Source organism: Scleropages formosus, chromosome 19 (genome assembly GCF_900964775.1).
Source record: "Scleropages formosus chromosome 19, fSclFor1.1, whole genome shotgun sequence".
Classification (NCBI taxonomy): Eukaryota; Metazoa; Chordata; class Actinopteri; order Osteoglossiformes; family Osteoglossidae; genus Scleropages; species Scleropages formosus.
This window is the reverse complement of record NC_041824.1, coordinates 10,161,907-10,187,320: the sequence shown is the minus strand read 5'-3', so window position 1 is coordinate 10,187,320 and position 25,414 is coordinate 10,161,907. Positions and strand designations below refer to the sequence as shown.

General features: G+C 43.8%; 1 protein-coding gene across 7 annotated transcripts in view; it reads right to left on the bottom strand.

The window, feature by feature from the left end:
• Positions 1 to 24,210, bottom strand: part of LOC108931742 (5'-AMP-activated protein kinase subunit gamma-2-like) — a 102,235-nt gene extending 78,025 nt beyond the window's left edge. The window contains exons 1-3 of one of the 7 annotated variants that reach the window (XM_029246430.1): positions 9,387 to 9,670; positions 9,014 to 9,170; positions 4,633 to 4,704 (exon numbers count right to left, since the gene is read on the bottom strand). In XM_029246430.1, the coding sequence (XP_029102263.1) occupies positions 4,633 to 4,686 (54 nt within the window). In that variant the 5' untranslated portion in view covers positions 4,687 to 4,704; positions 9,014 to 9,170; positions 9,387 to 9,670. Of the gene's footprint in view, positions 1 to 4,632; positions 4,705 to 9,013; positions 9,171 to 9,386; positions 9,671 to 10,115; positions 10,148 to 10,333; positions 10,403 to 23,823 lie in introns of those variants that run through there. The other 6 variants (XM_029246427.1, XM_018747733.2, XM_029246432.1 and 3 more) reach the window with 6 other exon arrangements.
• Positions 24,211 to 25,414: the final 1,204 nt, after the last annotated feature.

Below are 25,414 nucleotides of genomic sequence, written 5' to 3'. Positions count from 1 at the left end.
TGAAGTCATAATCGCAAAAAAACACTCAAAAAACGACAAGCACTGTTCTTCCTACTGACAGAATAACAGGTGAAGAGAACAGCTTGAAATACTCCTCTAAGAAAACTCTCCGAAGAGAAGTGAAAAAAAATTTATATAAGACACCATATGCACAATGTTTGGAAGGGCAGTGCACTTTTTTTGGCAAAACATGTGCGTTTTTGGAAAACCTTCATTAACTTCAGACCGGGAGGTGTGACAGTGCTACCGACACTTAACGCAAAATAAAAATACTTATGTTCTCATTGCACACATGACATGAAAATAAGCATATAACGGACCTCACGCAAAACTATTTGTGTTCACAGCAGTGAGTAGAATTTTACCGATTTTAGTGCCATAAATATGATTTTATTATTATTATTATTCTTTACAATTACTAGTTTTATCCACCGCCCAGCTCCATCCATAACTGGCAGCGGCTACCCAGTGTTCTGCTGCACCGCGTTCCAGGACGATGACCATAAAGCTCAATCTTCGAGGGGATGTGGAGGCCCTGAGCCCTTGCAGCGTCACATTCCCCGAGTTAAAGAAAAGCTGCCGATGTAAATAAATAGACAGCGGGGTGAGAAAGGAAACAGTACCGCATGCTGGCATCTTATCATCCCGATGATATTTACAGGGTTTGACATAGGCTGCTTCTTAACCACAGGTCATTTAATACATGACTGAGTGCTTTAACCCCAGTGGCCCATAAGAGGAATGCAAACCTTAGACTGGGTTCTTCATTGGCAACATGTAAACTGCTGAAGAAGAACTTGGCTCAGACTAGCTATTTATTTATTGCATTATTAATTTATTGCAATGGCAAGTAGCAGAATCTGGAAGCACTATGTCACTCAGCAGGTATGGCTCACAGAAATGTGCACCGTAGTCTGTACGGCAGTCTCAAAAGTTATTAATAATACAGAAGACGGCATCTTGTCTTACAGACGTTTGAGTTACGAATTTTGGAAGATACAAAGATGTTTCTCTTTATTTGTGTAATAATAACGTAGAGTTTAATGGGGACGTCTGTCCTAAATCCAAGCAGTCGTTAGTTCCGTGTCGAAACATGAGGCCCACCGGTGCTCACATCTAAATGAGCGTTCGGAGAGGATTTTTGTATCCCCAAGGTGCCCTTAGCCCACTCATCCGCTGCATCTGCTGAGGTGTTCAAATCCTGCCCATATTATGGACCAGTCATGTGGGTCCACAGCTTTACCCTCTTCCATATGGGCTGGGGACCTAGCTGTAAACACACCACTTTGCATTCAGTGTGCAGTGCATAAAAATGATGTGGTTCGCAGGGGGGTCAACAACCATTCACAGACCCCGAGTCCTGAGGTACCAATTACCGGCCCTGTACTCCATTAGTGCTACACAACTCAACATCTGTTAGTGAACACCTGTTTTTAATTGCTGCACATTTGCAATGCAGAGATTTGCAAACTGACATGGGCAGCTGGCAGCATGGTGTTTACTGACGCACATAAGACACCTTGACGGGGACCCGTAAGTTGCCAGGAAGGACGCAACTGTTTTCGACATGATCAAGGCGCTGCACTTCACTGGAGCTGCTCTAGTGAAACTTAAAAACTATTTATATTTATTTATTTAGCAGATGCTTTACTCCAAAGAAACTTCCGATGAACTCTATGTAGTGTTATCAGCCCACGCACCTTATTCACCATGGTGACTTACACTGCTAGATACACTACTTACACTGGGTCACTCATCCATACATCAGTGGAACACACACACACACTCTCTCTCTGTCACTCACACACTAGGTGAACCTGAACAGCATGGCTTCGGACTGTGGGAGGAAACCAGAGCACCCGGGGGAAAGCCACACACACAGGGAGAACATGCAAACTCCGCACAGACTGAGCAGGGATCGAACCCACATCCTCTCTCACACCACCCAGGCGCTGTGAGACGGTGGTGCTACTCGCTGTACCACCCATTTATATAGTAACTGGATAACACGGAATTATGTTCTTCTGTGACTCACCATAAATTTCAAATTGCACTTGAAGTCACCTCCTATCCTGCTACTCTATATGTCAGCATGAACATTTCAGTTTTGATAATACAATATATTTAAAAAAATAAATAAATAAAAAAATAAAACATATTCACCCCCCCTTCCCCCCCAGACTTTAATATTTCAGTGTTTAGGAATTAAATCACAATGAGTTTAACTAGGCTTTTTTGACACTGATCAACAGAAAATTAATGTCAAATTGAAAACATATTTCTACCACTCATTTCTGAATAAACTACAAATGTGAAACGCATATGGACTGAGTGCGTAAGTATTCACCTCCTTTACCACGACAGCAAAATGAGACAAGCATCCCATATCATTCTCAGCCACATATATAGACATGGCATAGAAGTACAACCTGTATCCAGTATTTTCCATTATAATTATTGTTTTGTTGCTTCATCATTGTAAGTTGCTTAATCAGTTTAAATAACTGAGGTTAAGCTCATTGTAAGACCAATACCATACAGCTACCTCTCTGACTTTAAGCATCAGTTTGTCAGTTATAGCTATCCTGCACCATCATCAGACATCATAGGCACTCAGTGACTTACCAAGTCTTGACAGTTCCATAAATTGAGTATTTTTATGAAGATAATACAAAGCCCACATAAAGATCTTTGATGACTACAATACAGGCATCTTTCACTCCTATGCCTTGAAACTGCTGAAGGCATGAAGCCCTCCCATCTTTAGCGCGACGCCATGCCACAGATGACCATCACAGACGCACCAGAGGCACAATCTGGATGACGCGGCTGATCCGATCGTGAGAACCGCCGGGTTCATCCCAGGCCGCCTGCCGATAAATACACCATTAAATCCCGTACGGGGAATAGACGCAGCTTGTCCTCTTTCCACTGTTTATTCACACAGATTATGTTTATATGTCATTTTCATTTCAGAGATGTCAGTTCAGCTGAAACTAGACTTGTACAAACTCCAGCAGCAAAAGGGGGAGAAATGAGGAAACTGCTGGTACAATAAGACCACGTGACATGCTGCCGTCTCACCAAACTCACGGCAGAAAGTAGCGGTCTAACAGCTTTCGTTTTCCATTATAAAGGCAAATCGATTCACAGAATGAACAAGTAGAACGGTGACGGAAAGAGAAGGGCTGCGTTTTCTCGGCAGACTTTTTGAGCACCGCTGAAAAGCAGAACGGCAGCACAGTAACAAATACACAAATGCAGGTGCCTTTTTTTTTATCCTGGCACCGATTCTCCTCTCTCCGTAGGCCTTCGCCAGGAGCCCATTAAAGACGTCTCAAAGGGCCGTTTGTCCAACAAGGCCACCGCTCCGGAGCCATCTGTCAAGGATCCAGGCATGGCCAAGGCAGCATACGTATCTTAACATGTCATATTACTTTTATCATGCTGTGAAAATGTCTCATCATTAATCTTTTAATAAATACATTTTGCTTTACCGGTTTCACCCAAAAATCTTTTAACAGTATGTCACGTCCACGCACACAACACAAGCGACAACACCTGACTCCGCACCGGCTCCCGAGTAATCGCTTACCCTATAAAGACCCTCTTCAGCTCCCGTACCGTCGCGGAATCTCGTTCGGGACAACCGCCCTTCCTCGCGTTACTACACACACACTTACTCTATTCACGATCTCGCCTCTTCCCTCAACTTCTGACGAACAACGCTGCACTTGGGTTCGGCCGTCCCGGCTCCCCGTGTTCCGCGTGACACCGTACTTTTAACATGATGATTTATATAGGACCCGGGCAGCATGGTGGCACAGCAGGTCACGCTGCTGTCTCACAGCACCCGGCCTGAGCACTTGGGTTTGGGTTCAGATTGATGACTAAATTCCCCATCGTGTGCGCGTTACACACTGTTACACTGCTCTGATGTATAAGTGAGTAAACAACCGTAAGGAGTTCAGCGCAGTGTATCGAGCACTGTAAGTCAGTGGGACTAGGGGACAGCCAGCAGCAAAGTGCTTGGCGCTGCTGCTGCCTTTGAACCCAAGGGTCACGGGTTTGATTCTCACCTCCAGCTGTAGTACCCCCGAGCAAGGTACTTACCCTAAATTGCTCCAGTAAAACTATCCAGTTGTATAAATGGGTAAATAATTGTAAGTAGCTTAACTTTTTAAGTCGCTTTGGAGAAAAGCATCAGCAAAAATAAATGTAAGTCACCTTGGATGAAGGTGCCAGCCAAATACTAGTCAACAATCACTGTATGTGGCTTTGAAGAAAAGTGAGTACAAAATGAATGATGTAAATTCACCCTGAAAAAGGTACATAGAAAACTGTATTAATCCCAAAGGAATCTGCTCAAAAAAAGTAGCGTGAGGCCAATAGAACAGTGTTACCTTATAGCCACACAGGCTTATATATACACACACTCACTACAAAGATAACCTTTTCTCATAGAGTTTCAGATGAAAACCAAAACAACTGCAGAGCCACAATCCTCAAGGTGTTTGAGATGCCTATCAGCGAGAGTGTGGTGGAGACGCAGAATAACAGGTCGTTCAGGCCCTCCGCCGCGGCCCCTGAACACAGAGGAGCCAATGTAAGGCTCTTGAATCACGGTATTACCTTGTGCGGTCCATCCTTGTCGGGGGCGTCCACGTCTCCCTCCAGGAAGGGCATGGTGAGCGAGCCCAGGTCCTGCGCGGAAATGGAATAACCGCGATGTCAGTGCCGACACCAGCAAGCAACACAGAGCCAGACAGAGGTGCGATTGGGAGCAGCCCTCGGTATTTAGCGAGTACATGCGCGTGGCAGCGGTCGGGCCCCCGTTATCCCGCGTCGTACCGCGGTGTTCCGACAGCCTCCTGAATGTAGGGAAAGTGGTGCTCTGTGACAGGAATCGACGGGGCACAAAAAGCCATGCGGAGTGTTGAGTATTTACAAGAACAGCCCCTAGAAGCTGCCACTACCCGTTGCACAACGCTACAATTTTTTTTTTTTTTTTTTTTTTTTTCTTTTGCAAGCCTGCATAAACACCACAGAAGGACCCATGGTGTGATGCTTTTCAGCAAATGAAAAAAAAAAAAATAACAAATAAACATTCACCTTAGAAGCAGTACAGAAAAATGTCCAGCAATGGGATTTGCTTCTTATAGTAGTATTATTCAGTTATTAATATTAGTGTTCTTTGTTTCTTAAGTGTCATTTTCATGGGTACAACAGAAGGGTTCTCTTCAAGAATAAACGGCATTGCAAGTCCAAGGCCAGGACTTGGCTAAAGGTGTATGGCAGGATGACAGACACCAGAAATGCAGGTGCAACTGGTGGAAGAACTGAACTCCTGATGAAGGGTGAATATGTCTGAGAAACCAGGAAGGTCCAGAACTTCAGAACCTCATACCTCTGTCACGCACAGTTACACCGAACCAACACGGGACCGGCACGGGTCAGAGCGCAACCCGAACAAGGGGCTGATAAGGCCAAGAAAATGCTCGATGCTCCCATGAAAGGACAAAAAAACACTTCCTTTTCCATGCTTATCGAGCCAGAAGGCATGTGAAGGGACCTTCGCTGTGACTTGGCTGTACGACATGTTGACAAATGGGCCACCCACACACGTCTGCGAGTGCGACTCTACAGACACCTCAGCATAATCTCATTTTAACAAATGTGTTCGGGTTGAAATGAAAAGATTCTTATATTTTTTTTTTTTTTCATACACCATGCTAAAACATGTTTAACAACTTCAAATTGAAGCATTAAGAGCAGGGCACAAAAACAATCTCAGTGCTGGGATAACCTGTCAGCGCTATGAATGTTATTTAAAGTCTAGTTTAAGTGCACATTAGACACTATTTATGAAGCGTGACTGCGTGGAGAATTGGACGCACAATAATCTAGTTTCAGACACTGTGACACACAAACATAATGAAAATCGATCGAAGGCTTTGAACTGGAAACGCTGCTTTAGCAACGCAAGTCCCGCATCTCGGCGAGAAATGAATCAACGCCCTCTTATACATCGCAAGTTCCACTCAAACAGACAACTTCCTTTGAAAAGCAGAGGCAACCAGTGATGTAGTAGTTAGAACAGCTGGCAGTGCAGCGGTTGGAATTGCTGCCTTTGGACCCAAAGGTTGTGGGTTCCAATCTCACCTCTGGCTGTAGTATTCTTGAGTAAGGTACTTACCCTAAAACCGTTCCAGCAAAAATTACCCATCTGTACAAATGGGTAATTAGTTGTAGGTAGATTAAAATTGTAAGTTGCTTTGGGGTAAAGTGTCAGCTGAATGTATAAATGCAGAACAACCACCTTTGGTCTTGAAGGACATGGGTTCAAACCTTACCTCCTGCTACAGTCCCTGTGATCAAGGTATTGACCCAGTAAAAAAAATGGCATGCGATAGAAATCAGTTAATCACTGTTAAATTGCTCTGCAGAAAAGCATCAGCTAAATGTAAATTAATTGGCATATGCTAATAGATAGGTTGCGGGAGGGCAAAAAAAAAAAACTCAGCTCAGGAGTCATGCAAAATATCTGGCCTCCCCAGACAGCTGTGTGAATAAATCTCGCAAACTGGTATCTCAGGTCTGGCGTTTTGAAGCCGTTTGGCTTCAAGCGCAGTGACTCAGTGCCTTTGAACTGCATGGAAGTGCTGCCGCACGCTTGGCAGGCGAGAAGGGCTGCAGAAAGTGTCACAGGGAAGGGGTCTCGAAGGTGATGTAATCCCGAGGAAAAGGAGCAAAGACCGCTTACTCAGAACGGAGCTGAAAGACGAAGAAACGGCCAGCAATTTGGACTCGGGGGGGAAGAGCACCGATGCGGAAACGGAAAAGGCAACGGAATAAGAACAAATATCTTATTCTGATCCCAGATTACGTGCAGCATAAAGAGGTGTCAATTTTACTCTGTGTCAAACTACTCATAACACCTGGCGGTGGCCCTTTGAGAGCTAAGTTGCGTAAGGAGATTATGCAACAGACTGATTAGCGGAGGAGTCCAATACGTCATGAGAAGACGGCCCTTCACTAAGTTCCCGGCGGATGGTCCCATGCAACCACGGCGCCACATTACAGGAATTCTACAACCCGGACTGCAGCAGTAAAACGTTTTGCAGTTCCATCATGGTGCTGGATCCCATTCCGTGGCAAGACCCAGGGGTCTTCGTTCCATTAGCGGTTACAGCTGCAGTGTTTTCGGCTCACGCGTAGCGTTTGCGATCGAAAACAAGATGACGAACGCTGCACGTTCATGGGTTAAATCAGTCAGCAAATAAACTGAGCTATGTTTATTATTACACTTCTAATCATTGTATAGATAATAATAAACCAGGCTGATAAAGGCCAGATCCTGACTAATGCTGCATGTTTTTTTTTTTTTTTTTTTTTTTTTTTTAAACTTAATGAAAGGTATAAAATAAAAATGCTGTGCTGCTGCCTTTGGAGCCAAAGGTCACAGGTTTAACTCCCACCTGCAGCTGTAGTACCCTTGAGCAAGGTACTTACCCTAAATCTCTCCAGTAAAGTAACCCAGCTATATAAATGGTAAATAATAAGTAACTTGAGAAGAATTAAGTTACTTATTATTTACTTAACTCTAAGTTGCTTCAGCTAAATGAATAAATGTAAATAATTGTATACTGTAGATTAAATTAACACTGTAAGTTGCTATAGAGAAAGGTGTCAGCTAAATGAATCTTAGCTCCATTAGTATTTCTGGGTAGAACAAGAAAACAGCCATTTTCTCTGGTTAGTTCTAGTGCTTTTGGACATTAACTCACATGTCCAGCGTACTGGTGCGAATCGGAGAAATTACGTGCAGCAAATTGGTACAAAATTCCTCTATCACAGCTCTGGCCCCTGACAACCCCCATGTCACATCTGGCACAGTGTTAGCCAATTTAAATTCCATCCGACAAGCTTAATTTTTAACGGACACCCGGGCAAGACATTCACGCGAAGATACTTCATCTGAAGTCAACTGAAATTTTATCACGAATACAGTATATTCTTAATTTAACAGACTAACTGGGGAGGGGGGGTGTCCAATAATGCCAGATGTTCGTTAAATCCATATTTCCATAAAATAGTATCCACCCTTAACCAAAACTCATGTAAAAGATACTACGTTCACATCAATTCATTTAGCTGATGCTATTCTCCACAGCAATTTACAATGTTGAACTACTAGTTATTTACTCATTTATGCAGCTGGGAAAATTTTTACTGGAGGGTAAAAATTACTCAAAGATGCTAAACCCAGAGAGAGAATTTGAACCTGCAAACTTTGGCTCTAACCGCTATGCTACCAGGGGTCCCGAAAGAGCCACTTGTAATTTTTCCAGTCAATTCAAACTTTTTTTTGCACACTTAAGCTTGCTTATGCCCTTTTCAGTGTCCATGATGTATTAATTTAAACATCATATATTTGTATCACAGCACAGTACAGATTTAATTGGCAACAGAAAAATCGATGTACTAGACACACGTTACATTGACAGCTTCACTGGCAAAGTACATACAGAGCAACATATCAACAAGACCATTTTGGAGAAGAACCGATGTAGCGACATATCAACTGGAAAACAACCAGGAAGCACGGAATTTTCTCAGTTCAATCCGATATCCATTGAACCGCGGTGCGGTTAAACGAGGGATTTACTGCGGGTACCAACTCTTCACTGTTGCTGTTGGGGACAGCTGGTACCGTTAGACCCAAAAGTCACAGGTTCGATCCCCCCTCTAGCTATAGCACCTACCCGAGAAATTGCTCCAGTAAAATTACCCAGCTGTATTCATGGGTAAATAATCGTAAGACACTCTGAAGAAAAGCGTCAGCTAAATGAATAAACGTGAAAGTTGTTTCAGAGGATCTGTCCTATATGACTAAAAATCTGGTAGTTTCCAAAGAATAATCTCTTGGTTCCATCTGAGAAGACCTAACAAATCCTGGGCTCCTTCATCGGGGGGGATACATGAACTGATGTCAATGACATCGAGAACTTACTGGGCTCTGTGTCACGGGAGACTGAACGTCTCGCTCGGCCTCCCCCGCCAAGGTCGCAACACACCGGCTGACGCTGCTTCACCGCCGACCTGGAAACAACGCTGCGATTCCGGATCTACAACGTGCTCCCTCAACGTCCTTCGCTTCCCTTCCCTTCCTGAGGAGAAGACCACAGAAAGACGCTCGTGCGTCCAACGAAAGACTCCAAACTTTCCACGTTACCTCGTATGATCTTCCATCCTCCCTACTTCAAGGCACAAAACGTGCGCTTCTGAGTCAAATGAGTATATTTAAAACACCTCACATCCGCGGAGGAGCACAAACTTCCCCGCACGCTCCCCGGTTCACCCTCGTGACGTCATCCACGCCTTACCTCCGCCGCACAAGTGCGGAGCGGCGATCAAAGGCAGGCGCGGCTCCTTTTGTTCTGCATTACTGTGTGTCCCTCCCTGGATCGCAAGCACTTCCTTACTGCGAGGACCAGCTTGACCCATGCATCACGGACATCGCAGACATCACATCCAGGCGCCTGCCGGCGGTAACAAGTGATGAGGGTCCGAGTCGAGAGAGCCGCAGCCGTCCGTCCCCGCTAACCGGCGAGCGCAGCTGGAGTTCCCATAGTAGAGTACCGTACCGCGGTCAGTGACTGTGCCTGCGCGTAGCAACAAGTGCTGAGCGCTAACAAGGTGGCTGACAGGAAACTGCTGCCTCCAGCACTTGCAAATCCAATTTGGACAAGCGCGGCTGGGCCGGGCAGCGATAGGCAGGCGGGCGGGTTCGCCTCCCGTAAACGGATGAAGGGGGGGGGGGGTTAGTACCGCACTTGTCCGTAATAAAAGCAGCGGCAGCTCAGCTGACCGAGCTTTTGCTGCTTCTCTTACTAGGGTAAAGAGGGTAACAAAATCACAGACACAAATGCCATGGGGATCGGATCGCATCGCCCCCCCCCCCCCGACCCCCGGACCCCAAAACAAACATCAGTCAGCGTTTCGCAGCGAGAGAAGGGAACAACAACACATCGGCCCGCGCTGCACGTGCACGGGACCCAAAAAAAAAAAAAAAAAAAAACAAAAAAACAAAAACTAACCACGCGCTGACTCACACACAGTGCTGTACAACAAGCCTCACTGGAAAACAGAGGAACTCAGTTGAATCAGACATCAAATCCGACTGAATTCCCCCCCCCTCCCCCCGGGAAACGTTTTCGAGTCCAGCTGCGCCGTAATACGTCCTGCGGAGGAAAGTTTTCTGGAGCCGCAGCGAGCCCGTCGGCACCCGGTCACGTGCACGATGTGATGCGCGACAAGTGGACTGACTTACTACTACTGGCGTCGCGCGTGTCGCTGTCGTCGCGTTCCGTGTCCTCTTCGTCACGGCCCCGAGGACACGGAACGCGAGCCCTGCTCACTGAGGGACGGAGGGAGGGAGGGAGGACACGGCCGGGTTCGTCCGGACTGGGGGGCGGGTGTGTGTCGCTGGTGCGTGTATGCGCGTGTCGTCAACTCTCGTGTCTTAAAGCCCAGCCAGCGGCAGCGACTTCCGCCACAGCGAGCGGCGCGCGAGCTCCCGGCGCGAGCTGGTTCCGGCGGCAGTCCGAAGCGGACCGGACGCGCGCTCCGCTCCCTCGCCGTGTGATCGTGACCGGGCGCGAGGACGTGTTATGTCTGCGGCGCTGCTGCTGTCCGATACAGAGGAGCGCTCAAAGCTGCCATGTGTTATACAAACACTGGTCCATGACCAAGGACAAATCAATACAGAACTCAGAGACTGGGCTTTTTTTTTTTTTTTGTTTGTTTTGTATTTTTTTAAGTACATGTATTTATTTAGCAGACATTTTTCTCCAAAACAACTTCCAATGAACTCTGTGGTGTTCATTCCTGCAGTTATTGCCCTGATTTTGACATCGTGGATGCATACTTCTTCAACGCACGCTCGAAAAAGTACAATTATTTCTGTTATCTCTTTAATCAGATTGTATTTCAGAGACTATGACTTCAATCACGTCACATTTAAAACTATATTAAGCACAACATCTCCAGCGGTTCAGAACAATAAAAAGCCTCATTTAAATCAAAGTACAATTGTGGGGAAAAGTTTGTGAACGCATTGGAATGATCTGGATTGACACCTGAATGGTTCCTGTAATGCAGTCTAATCTTTAAGTCATGACATGTATTTATTTATGAGACGCTTTCCTCCAAAGCAGCTTCCAATGAACTCTATATAGTGTTACGAGCCTACACACCTTATTCACCAAGGTCATTTACACTGCTAGATACATTACTTACACTGGGTCACTCATCCACACATCAGTGGAACACACACTCTCTCTCACTCACACACTACAGTACAGTAAAGTATAGCATTAGCCATCATCGGTGCCTAATTTAGTTCTTCAAAGGGATAAATCAAATCAAGTTCCATGTTTCTGGATGGAACTATGTGAGGAAGATTGGGTACATGGGTTTAATGGATTTTCTTACCGACAGTAGAAACCTGGGGGGTGGGGTGGTCAATTACTGTTAAACAGAAAAACTACTTAAACCACAATGCCAAAATAACATGTTTACTCACTTATGTGGATTTTTTTAAAGATTTAGTTTATTATTCTGTTTTTCTTTCTTCAATTAGCTTTATTGTTGCCTGGGGAAAACCCTGAAGAGAAGAGAAACTGGCACAAATTTGTTTTCGATCCTTTGTTTTTCTGTGTGTGTGAGTGTGAGAATGAGAGAGACAAAGAGAGGGAAAGACATCTAAATTTTGCTCTTTGGTGACAAAGTAGGTTTAAAGAGAATGACCACTAACAAACCCAACAAAGCTACTTTCTTTATTATTTATAACCTATTCAAGCCAAGTTATTCAGATCAGTTGAGGCAGTGATCAAGGTGCAGAGATTTTAAAAAATGCAGAGGTGAGTTGCTGTTTTAAAAGAGCACCTTAGGAAACTGAGACTTTGCAATGACGGGTGACGGGTGCAATGGCCCCTCCGCGAACCGCCACCTCCACGTGGTGGAGGGGTTTGAGTGCCTGAATGATCTCAGGAGCTATGTTGCCTGGGGCTATATGCCCCTGGTAGGGTCTCCCAAGGCAAACAGGTCCTGGGTGACAGACGAGACAAAGCGTGGTTCAAAATCCCTTTATGACTATTAAATCAAGGATCTCGTTCACCCCGCCCGGTATGGGGTCACCGGGGCCCCACCCTGGAGCCAGGCCTGGCGGGGGGGGCTCGCATGCGAGCGCCTGGTGGCCAGGTCTATGCCCACGGGGCCTGGCCGGGCTTAGCCCGAAGCCAAGACGTGGAGCCGCTCTTCGATGGGCTCACCACCTGCCGGAGAGGACGTAAGGGGCCGGTGCGTTGTGATTTGGGCGGTGGTCGGGGCCGAGTGCCCGGCCGACCCAAACCTCGGGTGCCAACTCTGGCTTTTGGGACTTGGAATGACGGGTGGAGTTCTCCCATAAAGAACACTTCTCTGGCCCACCGTTTCACAGGTTACCATCAAAAGTGAGCTGTACTTTAATTACATTTATTCATTTCGCTGACGCTTTTCTCCAAAGCGATTAAGAATGTTAAAATATTTACAATCACTAACCCATTTATACAGGTGGGTAATTCAAGTGGAGCAATTTAGGGTAAGTATCTTGCTCAAGGGTACTACAGCTAGAGATGGGAATCGAACCTGCAGCCTTTGGGTCTAAAGGCAGCAGCTCTAACCACTACAGTACTAGCTGTTCCAAATGAATCAATACTGTAGACCGCTATACTGTATGTGTCTATATATTGTTGCTATATATACTGTGCAGTAGTATAATACATGTATGGTGTGTATAAATTTTGCATATCAACACCAAAATTGAAAAGTGTACGAATAGCCTATGTAGTCCTTTAAAAATTAAAGAATTTAAAAAAATCAGGAGCCAATTTTCTTCTTTAAAAATTAAATGACTGATGGCTTGCACTGAGACTGCCTGAAATTTTGTACTCTACATACACTGAAGTATTTTAGGATGAACTCTAGAATCAAGAAAAAGTCCTTTTCCTAACTGTTCATGTTAAATTTCTTTAAAAAAATCAATATCAATGGAAAAATGTTAAAATTACTTCTGTGTCAATCACTGGCATAAAAGTAAGTAAAACACAGTCAGTGTCATAACAGATGTTTTTGAGTTTGCTGGGAGAAGCAAAACTTTTACAGGGGCAACAAACACCATCCAAACAGGAAAAATAAGATTTCACTTCAACACAAGGAATGTTTTCTTGAACTGGAAAAAATATGCAGAAATAAGGGACCCATTACAGTAAGTTGCTAACAACCTAGTCACTGGGAGCCATACACAGCAAGAATGACAAACACAGACGTGAATCACGCAGAATTTTGAGTGCTGCAAATCAAGCCCATTGTGCTGCCTATCCAACCAAATATTTAAATATTTCTGGGATCCTCTAAGGAAAAGAAATTGCACAAGAACCATGTGACAGCTTTTACAATACAATTTTTCCCTTTTCCTCCAATAACAAATTGTTCTTTTAAAGTACAGCTCACCAGAAATTTAAAAAAAGGAAAAAGCCTAAATGTGCGTTTCGTTACGTCAGTTCAGACACCACAAACAGGCCTTTAAAAAAGTTTCAACTAAGAAGAGGAAAGACTAAGAACAAGTGAAAACTGTTAAGGGAAACACACACAGTCATTTCTGGATTTTATGATACCAGTCCTCAAAAGTACTAAACTGACAAACAAGACAGTCTACCGTAGATTAGAATGTTGGGAGTAAATAGAAGTAGAAAAGCATTGTCTCGAAAATACTGCATTCCTGAGCACCAAACTTTCACTCATTTTATTCACTCACCAAACACGCAAAATTCCTGTCTTATCTTTTAAACGCTGAAAAAAAAGGAAATTCAAAACCAGAACAACGGAATGATTGTGGGCACCTTTAAAACGAAGCTTAAGAATGACATCCTCAAAATCTGTTATGTAACACATCACTTATCTCCATTCCACACATTCTTTATCTTATTACTATTTTGGCATTTCATTTTGCTGTTTTATACTGTTGTTCTTGGGTGCCATAGTGGGTAGTACTTTTGCAGATTTAAATGGTGACATTTATTTAAATTATCATTTTATTGATATAAATTTTAGTATTTATTTTTATTGTAAATTGTTTTAAAGATGTAACTCCATATATGTTTCATCTTTGTTGTAAAGCATTTTGATTTTTACAGTTCCTATATAAAATAAAATTACTATTATTAAAACACTGCCAAAAAAGGCATTTCCCATGAGGTATTTATACTTTAATCTTTCGAAACACTTGTAGCTCCTCTCTGCTGAGCTAGTTGTATCATTTGCAATAAATAATAAATAAAAAGTCATCACAAAGCCATTAGTGATGATACTGCTTTTCAAGAGAATGCTTTGCGTTTTTAACACTTCAAATTTTTAACTGATGATTAGGATCTTCCTTTGCCATTCTGCCTTCCAAAATCTTTTAGCAACATCTTAGAAATGTTTCTCCCTTTAGGGCTTTGAAAAGTCATGAGATTTCTGGAAGATTGTTTGCAAATGGGCACATAGCTGTTTAATTTTGTCAGTACAAATAATTGTGCTGAGAGAAAAGCTTGTTCTTCCTTTTTTGTTCTTTCTGGAAGGATTTTAGAGAAAAAAAAAAGTCACTAAAGGAACAAGCTCTTTCGTTTCCAGACACTTGAAGTTCTTTCATTGTAAGTCAAAGGTAACTATTACCCAGCCTGTTTAATGCTTCTAATGGCTCATTCATTTCAGACGTTTGCGCCTTCACCTATTCACATTATTCAATCTAGCTTCACAGTGAATGAAAGAAAACCACTGAAATGCCCTAACTCCTTTCAGACTATCCAGCCAACTGCTTTAGTTTGGATTAAAATTTCAGGACTAGCGTTCCTGTAGCGAACAGAATGATTTCCATAATTTGTTGAGATGTTGGGAATTGCACGGAAGGGTACTCTTCTGCATGTCATCCAGGTTGCCAAGGTACTACATTCTTTCCTGCTTTTAAAGTCTTTTAGTCACAGAGGGCGGGGAAGAAAAAAAAAAAATTGCAAAGAAGCTTTTTTCCCCCACTTTGGCTTTCACTTGGATTTTTTTTCATCCCTCTATAGTAAAAACAGAGGCCTTAAGACTCTTACTTATTGGATGTTCAAGCATTTTGTCCTCTAGTATGCCGTAACAAGCTGTATCATGCAATATCCCAACATTTATGGGATTTCAGGTGCTTTACTAGGGTTTGGATTACAACCACCTTGCAAGACTGAGGTAGTAGTAAAGGATATACTTCAAAAAAGGCAATGTGATTGACATATTCTTCTACAAGGATTAAACCTAAACCCAATCAATGAGTTTCCCCTCACACGGCAATTCATTAAACAGTAGAGCACCGAAGAATTTTGTGAATATAGCAGCTTAACAAACGTTTGGTCTTATTTCTTTCCTCAGATATCTTAAACACTGATTTCATGTCAGAATAAAATCAAAATTGTTCAGTTATATTGCATAATACCAGTCAATTATAGGTAATGCCAGTAAATTAACACTGAAAAATTGTGTGAGTATTGGAAAAAAAAAAAACAGCTGTCTTCTCCAGTAATTTCTCAGCTAATTTCACAATGTAATACTAACACAAAATTACTCATGTATAACACCGGTAAATTACCAAATTAAGTAGGTCCCACTAAGAAATAAACTTTGTTTATCATTAAGATTAAGATGCCCCATGCTGTGAATGCAGGATATGTTTACCATAAAATAAAGGGACAAGCTGCAACTTTTATCATTTAAATTTCATGCTTATCATCTCATAAAGACAGCAATTGCCTCATAAAGAATGTATTAAATGACACAAAATCAAGCCAATGGTATGACATTTCCCTCAAGAGGACAAAAGTTGGTCCTTGACAACCAACAGCATTTTTGTATGAAATATTGTAACATCTATCTAAAAAACCCTGTTTACAACATAAGGACCAAAGACACAAAGAAAAGAGAAAACAAAGAAATCATAAGGAATACAAAGAAACTTCAGCGGCAATAAAACAATGTCCTTAAATGACCTTAATCTGAAAGTGTCCTTGGTGTGTTTGACCACATGATGCACTTGAGCAGTGATGCTGTTCTTCAGCCAACTTTAGATTTATGTCTCATAAAACAACAATATTTCATAACAAGCCAAAAATGGATACTTAACAAAGCCAAACCTTAGAATAATTTGGTTTAAAGCCAAAGTTTTCTTGAGGTTAGTAACATATGACTTTCATTAATTTCATTCTCATAAATTAAGTGCAGGTCAAAATCTTTCAAATACTCTAGGTCCCTGTGTTACAGAGTTGCAAATTTTTGAAAATATGAACATTTGCTTTTTTGAAATTTGAACTGTTTTCTTTTCAAAAGAATTATTTAATGAGCGAATGTCATTAATTCAACTCACTTCCAGTTTTTTCAGATCATACGTAGTTGGTGATCAGTAAGAAGATGATGAATGTTGCAAATTTATGGGTTAAACAAGTCATCAGATAAATGAAGTTGTTTATCATTACAATTTTAATGATTGTACGGATAATAAATTAGACTGAAAAAGGGCAGATTCTGATCAATGTTACACATGTTTTTTTTTTCCAAACAAATAGAAGGTAATAAAATAAAAGTGCTGAGCTGCTGCCTCTGGACCTGGAGGCTGCAGGTTCAAATCCCCCCTCCTGCTGTAGGTACCCTTGAGCAAGGTACTTATCTAGAATTACTCCAATAAACATTACACCACTGTATAAACTGGTAAATAATTGTACATAGTTTAACACGGCAACCCGCTTTTGGGGGAAAGTGGATTTACATTTACAATTAAAGTCCCTCGTCAACCTGGCGTCCCGTCCATGATGTCTTAACATTTACATTGTTTTTAATTGCCTTTTAAAATTTTTGTCTGTCTGATATGATTTTTCTCCAGAGGAATAAATGTTCACATACAACAAACTATTTTCCAAAATGACTCAGAGACCCGTTTAATGCTTCAAAGAGGCAGAGACATACAGCAACATAAATTCGTTGTAGAAATGGTTGTGCACCGTACACATACAACTAACTTTAGTTTCAACAATATTTCAGATATTTCTTAAAATTTAGTTAAAAATGTTAACATGAGTCATCACCAGAAAAACTAAAGTGAAGTCCCGCATGCCCTCCTTGTTAACCCTCCCTAGATCCTCTGCAGTTTATTGCACCAATAAAATACACATTTAAAAATTTCCACTCTCTGTTCTGGAGTTCCAGTACTTTCCATGGCGGTGGTATTCTTAAATACCTCACACGTCTATGTTACAGTTTCAAGGTACTGCAAAAAATACCACGGTGAAGGAAAAAAAAAAAGTTTCAAATAAAAACAATAATCTGTCAATTCATAATCCTTAGCAGCATCAACTTTCTGAACATATACAAAATATCCTACAATGTATACTTGCTTTCCCATAGTATCTTTGCTGTACACAGAAACTAGCCATAAATTCATAAGTGAAAAAAATTAACTACTATTACCCTGAGGGGCCTTGATTTACCCTGGGTTTGCTGAGAGAGGGAAAAAATACAAACATATCAGTAGTTATTGCTTAACCAAATACCTTCAATAAACTGGATGCCAAAAATTACTTAGATAAGGTCTTTGATCTATTTGCCTCCCGTTTATAACGTGCTGTCTGGATAATAAGACAAATTTAAAGATGCACAAACTTAATTGTGAAATGAGCACAGTTCATAAATACAGCAAATAAACATTATATACCTGGACACAGATCTGCTCCCATTTATACACTGAGCACTTAACACACACACACACACACACACACACACACACACACACACACACCACTTACTGTGCAAGTTTTTATCAATATCACGTCATCAAATAACTCTTACACTTCATAAGTGTTACACTTCAGAACTCTCAAGACCGAGTAATTTTCAGCACGTATTAGTCACTGAATTATTAACACGGGTCCAACAATACCGGCACAGCATGAACAACAAGGACATTATAAAAAAATTCTCATATGGCGTTCTTCCAAAAGTTACACACATGCTACACATACACTAATACATTGTTAAAAATCATCTGTGGGCAAAGTGGCTTTTACATAAACAGCTACTTCAATTAACTCCCCAACGTCTGTAATACAAAAAAAGGAAACTCCCAGAATACACACACACACACACACACACACACACACACACACACACACATTTTCAGAACCGCTTGTCCCATACGGGGTCACGGGGAACCGGAGCCTACCCGGGAACACAGGGGCGCAAGGCCAGAGGAGGAGGGAACACACCCAGGACGGGACGCCAGTCCGTCGCAGGGCACCCCAAGCAGGACCCGAACCCCAGACCCACCGGACAGCAGGACTGTGGTCCAACCCACTGCGCCACCGCACCCCCCCCACTCCCAGAATACTGTAGTTATTTTAATTTCTCAATAACAACACACGCATTTGCACATTTCCTTTTTCGACATTCAACAGGATGATGAGGAAAAAATATTGACGTCACCCGCTAAGATTTACATTTCATATTCTCTCGTAGTTTGGTCTCTTTTGAGGAAGCGTGATGCCGAAGGTCGAAGGCTGGGAAGGGGATTACACATCACTATTGATAAACACAATTAGGAGCATAAATATTGTGTTCCCATTATCAACACAGAAGATAACAAAGCCATAGAGATTACGGCGATAGGTCTCCGGCAGGTCGCTGCCCTTCGCCGATGCGCTGTAGAGCATTTATGTACTTAGGCACCTTTGTATGCATTGTATTTTCTCGCAACATACATGCAACTCATGCAACTCAGCACTAAAAAACACAGTAAAAACGCCTTTCATTTGATACTCTGCTGAAACATAAGTCTGGAAATCAGGCTCAGCTGCATAAATATGTTGAGAAATACCACAACCCACAAGTACTCCTTTCTGCATTCTGGAGAGATCAAGATGCCAGCAAAGATACAGAGAGAGAGAGACACACACACACACACACACACACACACACACACACACACACACACACACACACACACACACACACACACACGGAGGTTTTAACTAACCAAACTACACAACTGAGATGTCTTCAGTGTGGCCTTCCCACTGGCAACGCTTCCCCCGCATGAAAATCCGTGCAGCCAGAACAGTTTCTAACTTCGGTTTCCTTAGCCAACAGTCAACGTAGAACACAACTGGGAAATCCAGACAGGTTCATCCTCGTACTTTTGGATTCAAAGAGGTGATGACCAGCGACTGAGCAAATGGAACTCAGATGAGAGGCTCCATAATGGAACAGTAAGTCAGCAGACTGTACAAGAACCGTGGTACTTGAGGATACTGCAGTACTGGTGGAGTAATAGTGGACAATGCTTTCAGGTCAGGGTGGGATTTTACAGCTGAGCTGGTAATTATTCAACAAAGTTAACCAATCAGCTCTTAGAAAGACCTCAGTAATAAACTGATATGTTAAAGGCTTTCAGTCATCCGTCCTGAAGGAGTTGTCCTTGACATGTAGTCGAAGGCCAGTATAAATTGCAGAAATACGCAGGTTATCACTTAACGTGAAACTCAAACTACGAACCGCCTTTCGATAAAATAATGCAATTCCAGGAGAAGCAACCAAGGGCCATTTAAATAATTATTAATAGGTAATAGTTTACAGCAACTAAGTGTGAATTATTGTGATGTAAAATTATTTTTTTTTATACCGTTGACTGATTTTGGATCATTGCTGTTAAGTCCAGCCTCCAAGTAAAGGTAAGCATGGATTACGGAAGGGAGAAAAACAAATATGGGTAGTCCTTGAGTTACAACATATGCCACATACCACCACCTGGTTTTACAACAGCGCAGACCTCATTATAAGGAGTGCTGACGTGTGATAACGCTGGCTGGCCACACTGCTGCAAGACACCATATTTCTTACTGTTTGGGTCTCAGTCTGTCTCTAGCAGCGATTATGCAGTGATTATGTTTTATTTACAGAACGTTTCTTTCCGCACATGAAACAGAGCTCGGCAGAAGAGCCCGCTCATCGGCTGAAACTGCACCTTTCGTGAAACTAACAGATGACACCTACTCAGCAGGAGCATCTCCTACACAAATTTGGACTCTTTTAGTAACTCTTTTCAATAAATTTCTGCAGGAGCCAGAGGCTCCCACATGTTTAAACATAGTCTGGATTTTTTTTCCCCCCCAGTACTCCTTCCACAAACAAATGAGGTTCACTCCCTGTGAAGTAAGAACAGCCATGAAGACTTGACCCAGACCAAGAACATGCCAGCAAGAGTTAATACTGTCCAGCCTAAATAAATTAACCCTGGAGCCTAAATTTCCCAAATGGAGAACTCATGAAGCAAGAGAGTTAGAGATAAAAATTAAAATTAAACAGCAACGCTCTTGGCTGCAGTGCAGCTGCTGTAACGCAAGTGTGACTAAAGAGCTTGTAGCGAGCAGCGCCACTGCAGATGTTTCCTGCGCCTCCTTCGTTTCCTCTCTACGGGAACACGGAAAGCGAAGAGTTGCGGGACTGGGACGAGAGGCGAGCAGGGCAGAGGACCAGTGAAGCTGAGCTCCCAGTAAAAAGGCACAGAGCGCTCCTCTTAGAGACAAGTCAGGGTTCAGTGCACCACTACTATTTTTAATTTTTATTATTTATACTATTATTATTCACTCACTCACTCACTCCCTCCCTCACTCCATCAACCACTTGTCCTTGACAGGGTCACAGCAATCAGAAGCCTATCCTGGAATCACTGGGTGCTAGGAAAGGAGGTACACCCCGGACGGAATGCCAACCCTATTCACACACTACTGGAAATTTAAAAACCATAACATTATTATTATCAATAATAATAATAATAATAATAATAATAATGATCCTATTTCAATAACAACTTTTCCTGATCAGGTTTGTAGAGAACAGAAGCCTAACCCAGAAGCACTGGGCACAAGGTTGAGGGCGATGCACCCCGGAGAGGACACCATTCCATCGCAGGGTTAATAATAGTAATAATAACCATGATAACGATAGGAAATAACAGTAAAAATAACACAATGATTTCTTCTCCTTGCTAATTTTAACGGTAATAGATGGTACAAAAGTCCCACCTGGAAACTTCTCATTTTGCCCCAAGAATGTCGTCGTTCCAAATTCCACAGAAAAGGGTCCTTAGTTTCTCCTGCTTACAAGAACCTTGTTGGAGACTTGCAATAACTATTAAAAAAATGCAGTGTTACCAGTAAAATCTTCAACTAACATTACGCTAACTAAAGCATGTCAATATTACTGATCATCTTCTGCACAGTTTATTATTATTATTATTATTATTATTATTATTATTATTGTTATTATTATTGGGGGGGTGCGGCAGCACAGCGGGTTTGGCCAGGGCCTGTTCTCTGGTAGGTCTGGGGTTCGAATCCCACTTGGGGTGCCCTGCGATAGACTGGTGTCCCATCCGGGGTGTGTCCCCTCCCCCTCTGCCCTTACGCACTGTGTTGCCAGGCTAGGCTCCAGTTCACCGTGACCCCGCTTGGGACAAGCGGTTTCAGACAATGTGTGTGTGTGTGTGTGTGTGTGTGTGTGTGTGTGTGTGTGTGTGTGTGTGTGACCCTAACTCTAAACTACTCTGGACAAAGAAATATAGAAAAAAAAAAACTTATGGATTGAGTTTAATCTCAGGATAATGCTCCCTCTATACATCCAGTCACACACACAGATTTATGGAGTGTAACTCATCTCTGCAGATCGTGAGCACGGCTGTCAGACGCTCCCACACTCAGTGCTGGGAGCGTTAAGATCATGGACAACACCACAGGGGACTGGGACTCAGGGCTCACTCCAAACATATTCCAATACACACATCATCTGCATGTAGATGTTACTGATGTACTACACTATTTATTATTATTATTATTATTATTATTATTACTACAGTATTATAATTATGGTTTTGTCACCATGGTGATGACTACTAATTTCATTAAATACTATAAAAATTCCACCTTCTTCAATACCTGTGTACGTACTTCTAACAACATTCACAGTCCCGTTTGAGTAAAATATGCGATGAGGAGAATAAGCAAGAGGCGACCATGCGGTCAACGGTCATGGTGTGGACTGACTAGCAAGGGCACATAAGGGCAGAGGTGTCCGCTTCTGTAAGTACTGTCTGCAGTTATAGTACAAAGCATATTTCCTTGAGGCCCTCTTAGCCAGAGTGTTTTACGTCTTACGTTTCAACTGCGTACTAGCAGTGCCGGACCAGCAGATGGCGCGGCAGTTAGAGTTGTGACCCTCTAATCGAAACGCATTGGTGCACTGAGTCTTTCCTGCCGTTGCAGTGCTGGTGAACAAGGTCCTTATCCTGAACTGATGCAGTAAAAATAATGTATGAACGGTGAGGTTACAGAAAGTAGCTTAGCGAACAAAGTGGACACTGTGAGCTGCGTTGAAGAAAAGAGTCAGCTGAAGGCATGAATTATAATATCTACCCTGTTTTAGTATCTCTGATTTGGGATTCAAAATGTTGTTCAGGGACATTCTTTAAGAGGTTCGGATTAATGCTCTATGAGTCATTGACTGTACCCTTGAAACGGATAATGCTTCTCTTTGAAGGACGGGGGGATATCACGTAAGGGGGGGGGCTGGGCTCACAGCCTCCATCGTACAGTAAATCACCCTGAATTACACCTTTCCTCCTGAACAACACCGCACCTACTGTATGAGTATCACAAACATCACTGAAGGTGTAGAGCTACTCCAAGCTGAGAGGCTGCTGGCAGCTCACACCATCTGGTGTGCCCCCCCCAACACACACACACACACACACACACACACACACACACACACACACACACACACACACACAGAGAGCTCATCCCACATCAAGGCTCTGTTCACATGTGGGTAAGATGCCTCACTACTCACCACATTCCTCACACACTTCACGCCTTGATCATTAGTCACCGGTCAGCCAATTCACTACTTGCTCCTTACTCACCCAGTACACACCGAGACACCTGTGGGGGTATCGAGCCTGACAAATCATGCGACACACACCACTGAACTTGACTGATGACAGCGATGTCCCGCCCTGGAGATGGGGGTCAATCACAGTGACATGAGCTGATCTCCCACCCCACCTCATCCCACCCCACCCCCCCCAACCTTACACTTACTCACAACAGATTAAAGACAGTAAGTGCAAAAAAAAAACCTTTGTGGTTTGTAATGTATTTCTGTATGAGCAGAAGGTAACAGCGTGACACTGTCTACCTCTTTATTATTTAAATGCATTACATAACACTGTTGGTGTGTGACTGTGTGTACAGTCTTATCGCCGTTCCGCACACACCCATGTGTTTTCATGCAAATGACCGACCGCGCAACACAATAAAACATGAAGTGTGTGATGCCGTTTACAATCATGTGTAGGTGTGTGTGCTCACGTGTGTGAAATCTGTTCACGGCAGAACTGGACCGCGAACAACAGTCACTGACTCGCTTCCTCATGTCGTGGATTTTTTTGCGGTCATTATCATGAATCATTTGAACTCGAGGTGAGACCCTCAGTGGACACCAGCGGGACGTCGCGACCCGAGAGAGACGCAGGGATCCCCGCCCACGTGCGCGGCTCAGCTCGCGCGCTCACGGACGCGGACGGACACGGGTGACAGCAGCGGCCGGGGCTACACGATCGGATCATCATGCATTCATGGGCCATCGGGCACAGGCAGTCAGCGGACTCACTCACTGGCATGTTGAGGCGGAGGGTCCTCCTCTTCTTGCTGCTCTTCTTCTTCACATCTTTCTTCTTCTCCATCGCGTTGCTGCCCATCTTCTTGGCCAAGAGACGCGAAAGCAGAAAAGATGCGCGGGCGCTCAAAAAAAGCCGATCCAATCCAAAGAAGCCCACACTTGTTCTTTAGAAGACTACACTCGGTGTCCGACAGTAAAGCCGGTGCACCATGGCGCGCGTCACGCCGATGACAGCTCGCGCACTCCGGGTGTCTCCAGGTGTCCGTGTTCGTGCAGCTCAGTGTCAGTGAGTGCGACCTCCCGCAGAGCCCATGCAGCTCAGTGCCGTTTGCAAAGCACATCCGCATTCACGTGTCCTCCCCCCACACGCCCAGCTGCGCGGGACCGATCCATCTGCAAAACTCGCGGCGGAACTCCTCTTTTGGGGGGGAAAAAAAAAAAAAAAAAAAAAGTAGCAATTCTTTTTATCTGGGGCGCGCGCGGCGACTCGCCTTCAAATCAAAGGCGGAGGAGCGCGCTGGGCGCCGCGGCCACACCTTCAGCGCTCGGAGCGATAGCGCGGCGCGCTTCGGCTGGAGTCCGTGCACGAGGAAGTTTTGAAATCGCGAGCGCGAGCCGAGCACCGCGGAAGAGAAGGGGAATGTGCGCGTGCATGTCGTCGCGCAGGGCACTGCTCGCGCGAAACGCGAGCTCAGGGTTCGTGCGCGTGCGCGCGCGCGCCGAGAAGCGCGCCAGCGCGTGGCTGACTCTGCGCGGCTCGGTCACGTGCTCTTTGTTTACACTCCGATTCGGACGGAGAGGAGCGCGAGGTGTGGACCGTGACGTGCGTTCCGAGTTTTTAACAGGGTGCAGTTAATGGCAGCGAAGCTCTGCTTTTATAATGTTTTTATAACGAAAACGCAGCGTTCCGATTATGGAACAAGTCAGAAGTCGAGGAATTATCTCCTACTACAGAACATTACGATGAACAACATGATGATGTCACACATTTGACATGTAATCCACATGCGCAATGAATAATGATTGAACTTTTACATAATTTGGTTCAATACGGGGGGTGCGGTGGCGCAGTGGGTTGGACCGCAGTCCTGCTCTCCGGTGGGTCTGGGGTTCGAGTCCCGCTTGGGGTGCCTTGCGGCGGACTGGCGTCCCGTCCTGGGTGTGTCCCCTCCCCCTCCGGCCTTACGCCCTGTGTTGCCGGGTAGGCTCCGGTTCCCCGTGACCCCATATGGGACAAGCGGTTCTGAAAAAGTGTGTGTGTGTGGTTCAATACGAATTGATGCTACAGATATAGCAGCAGGTGGAGTCGTAGTTCGAGGAACTGCCTTACACACGAGGGATTCAGGTTCCAATCCTGAATTCTGCTGCAGTGCCATTGATTGATCGAGGAGCTTGCCCTGCTTGATAGAGTAGAATGACCCCTACTCTCTTACAAATCGGACAGACAGACACACACACACACACACACACTTTTTGAACCGCTTGTCCCATACGGGGTTGTGAGGAGCCAGAGCCTAACCCGGCAACACAGGGCATAAGGCAGGAGGGGGAGGGGACACACTCAGGACGGGACGCCAGTCCA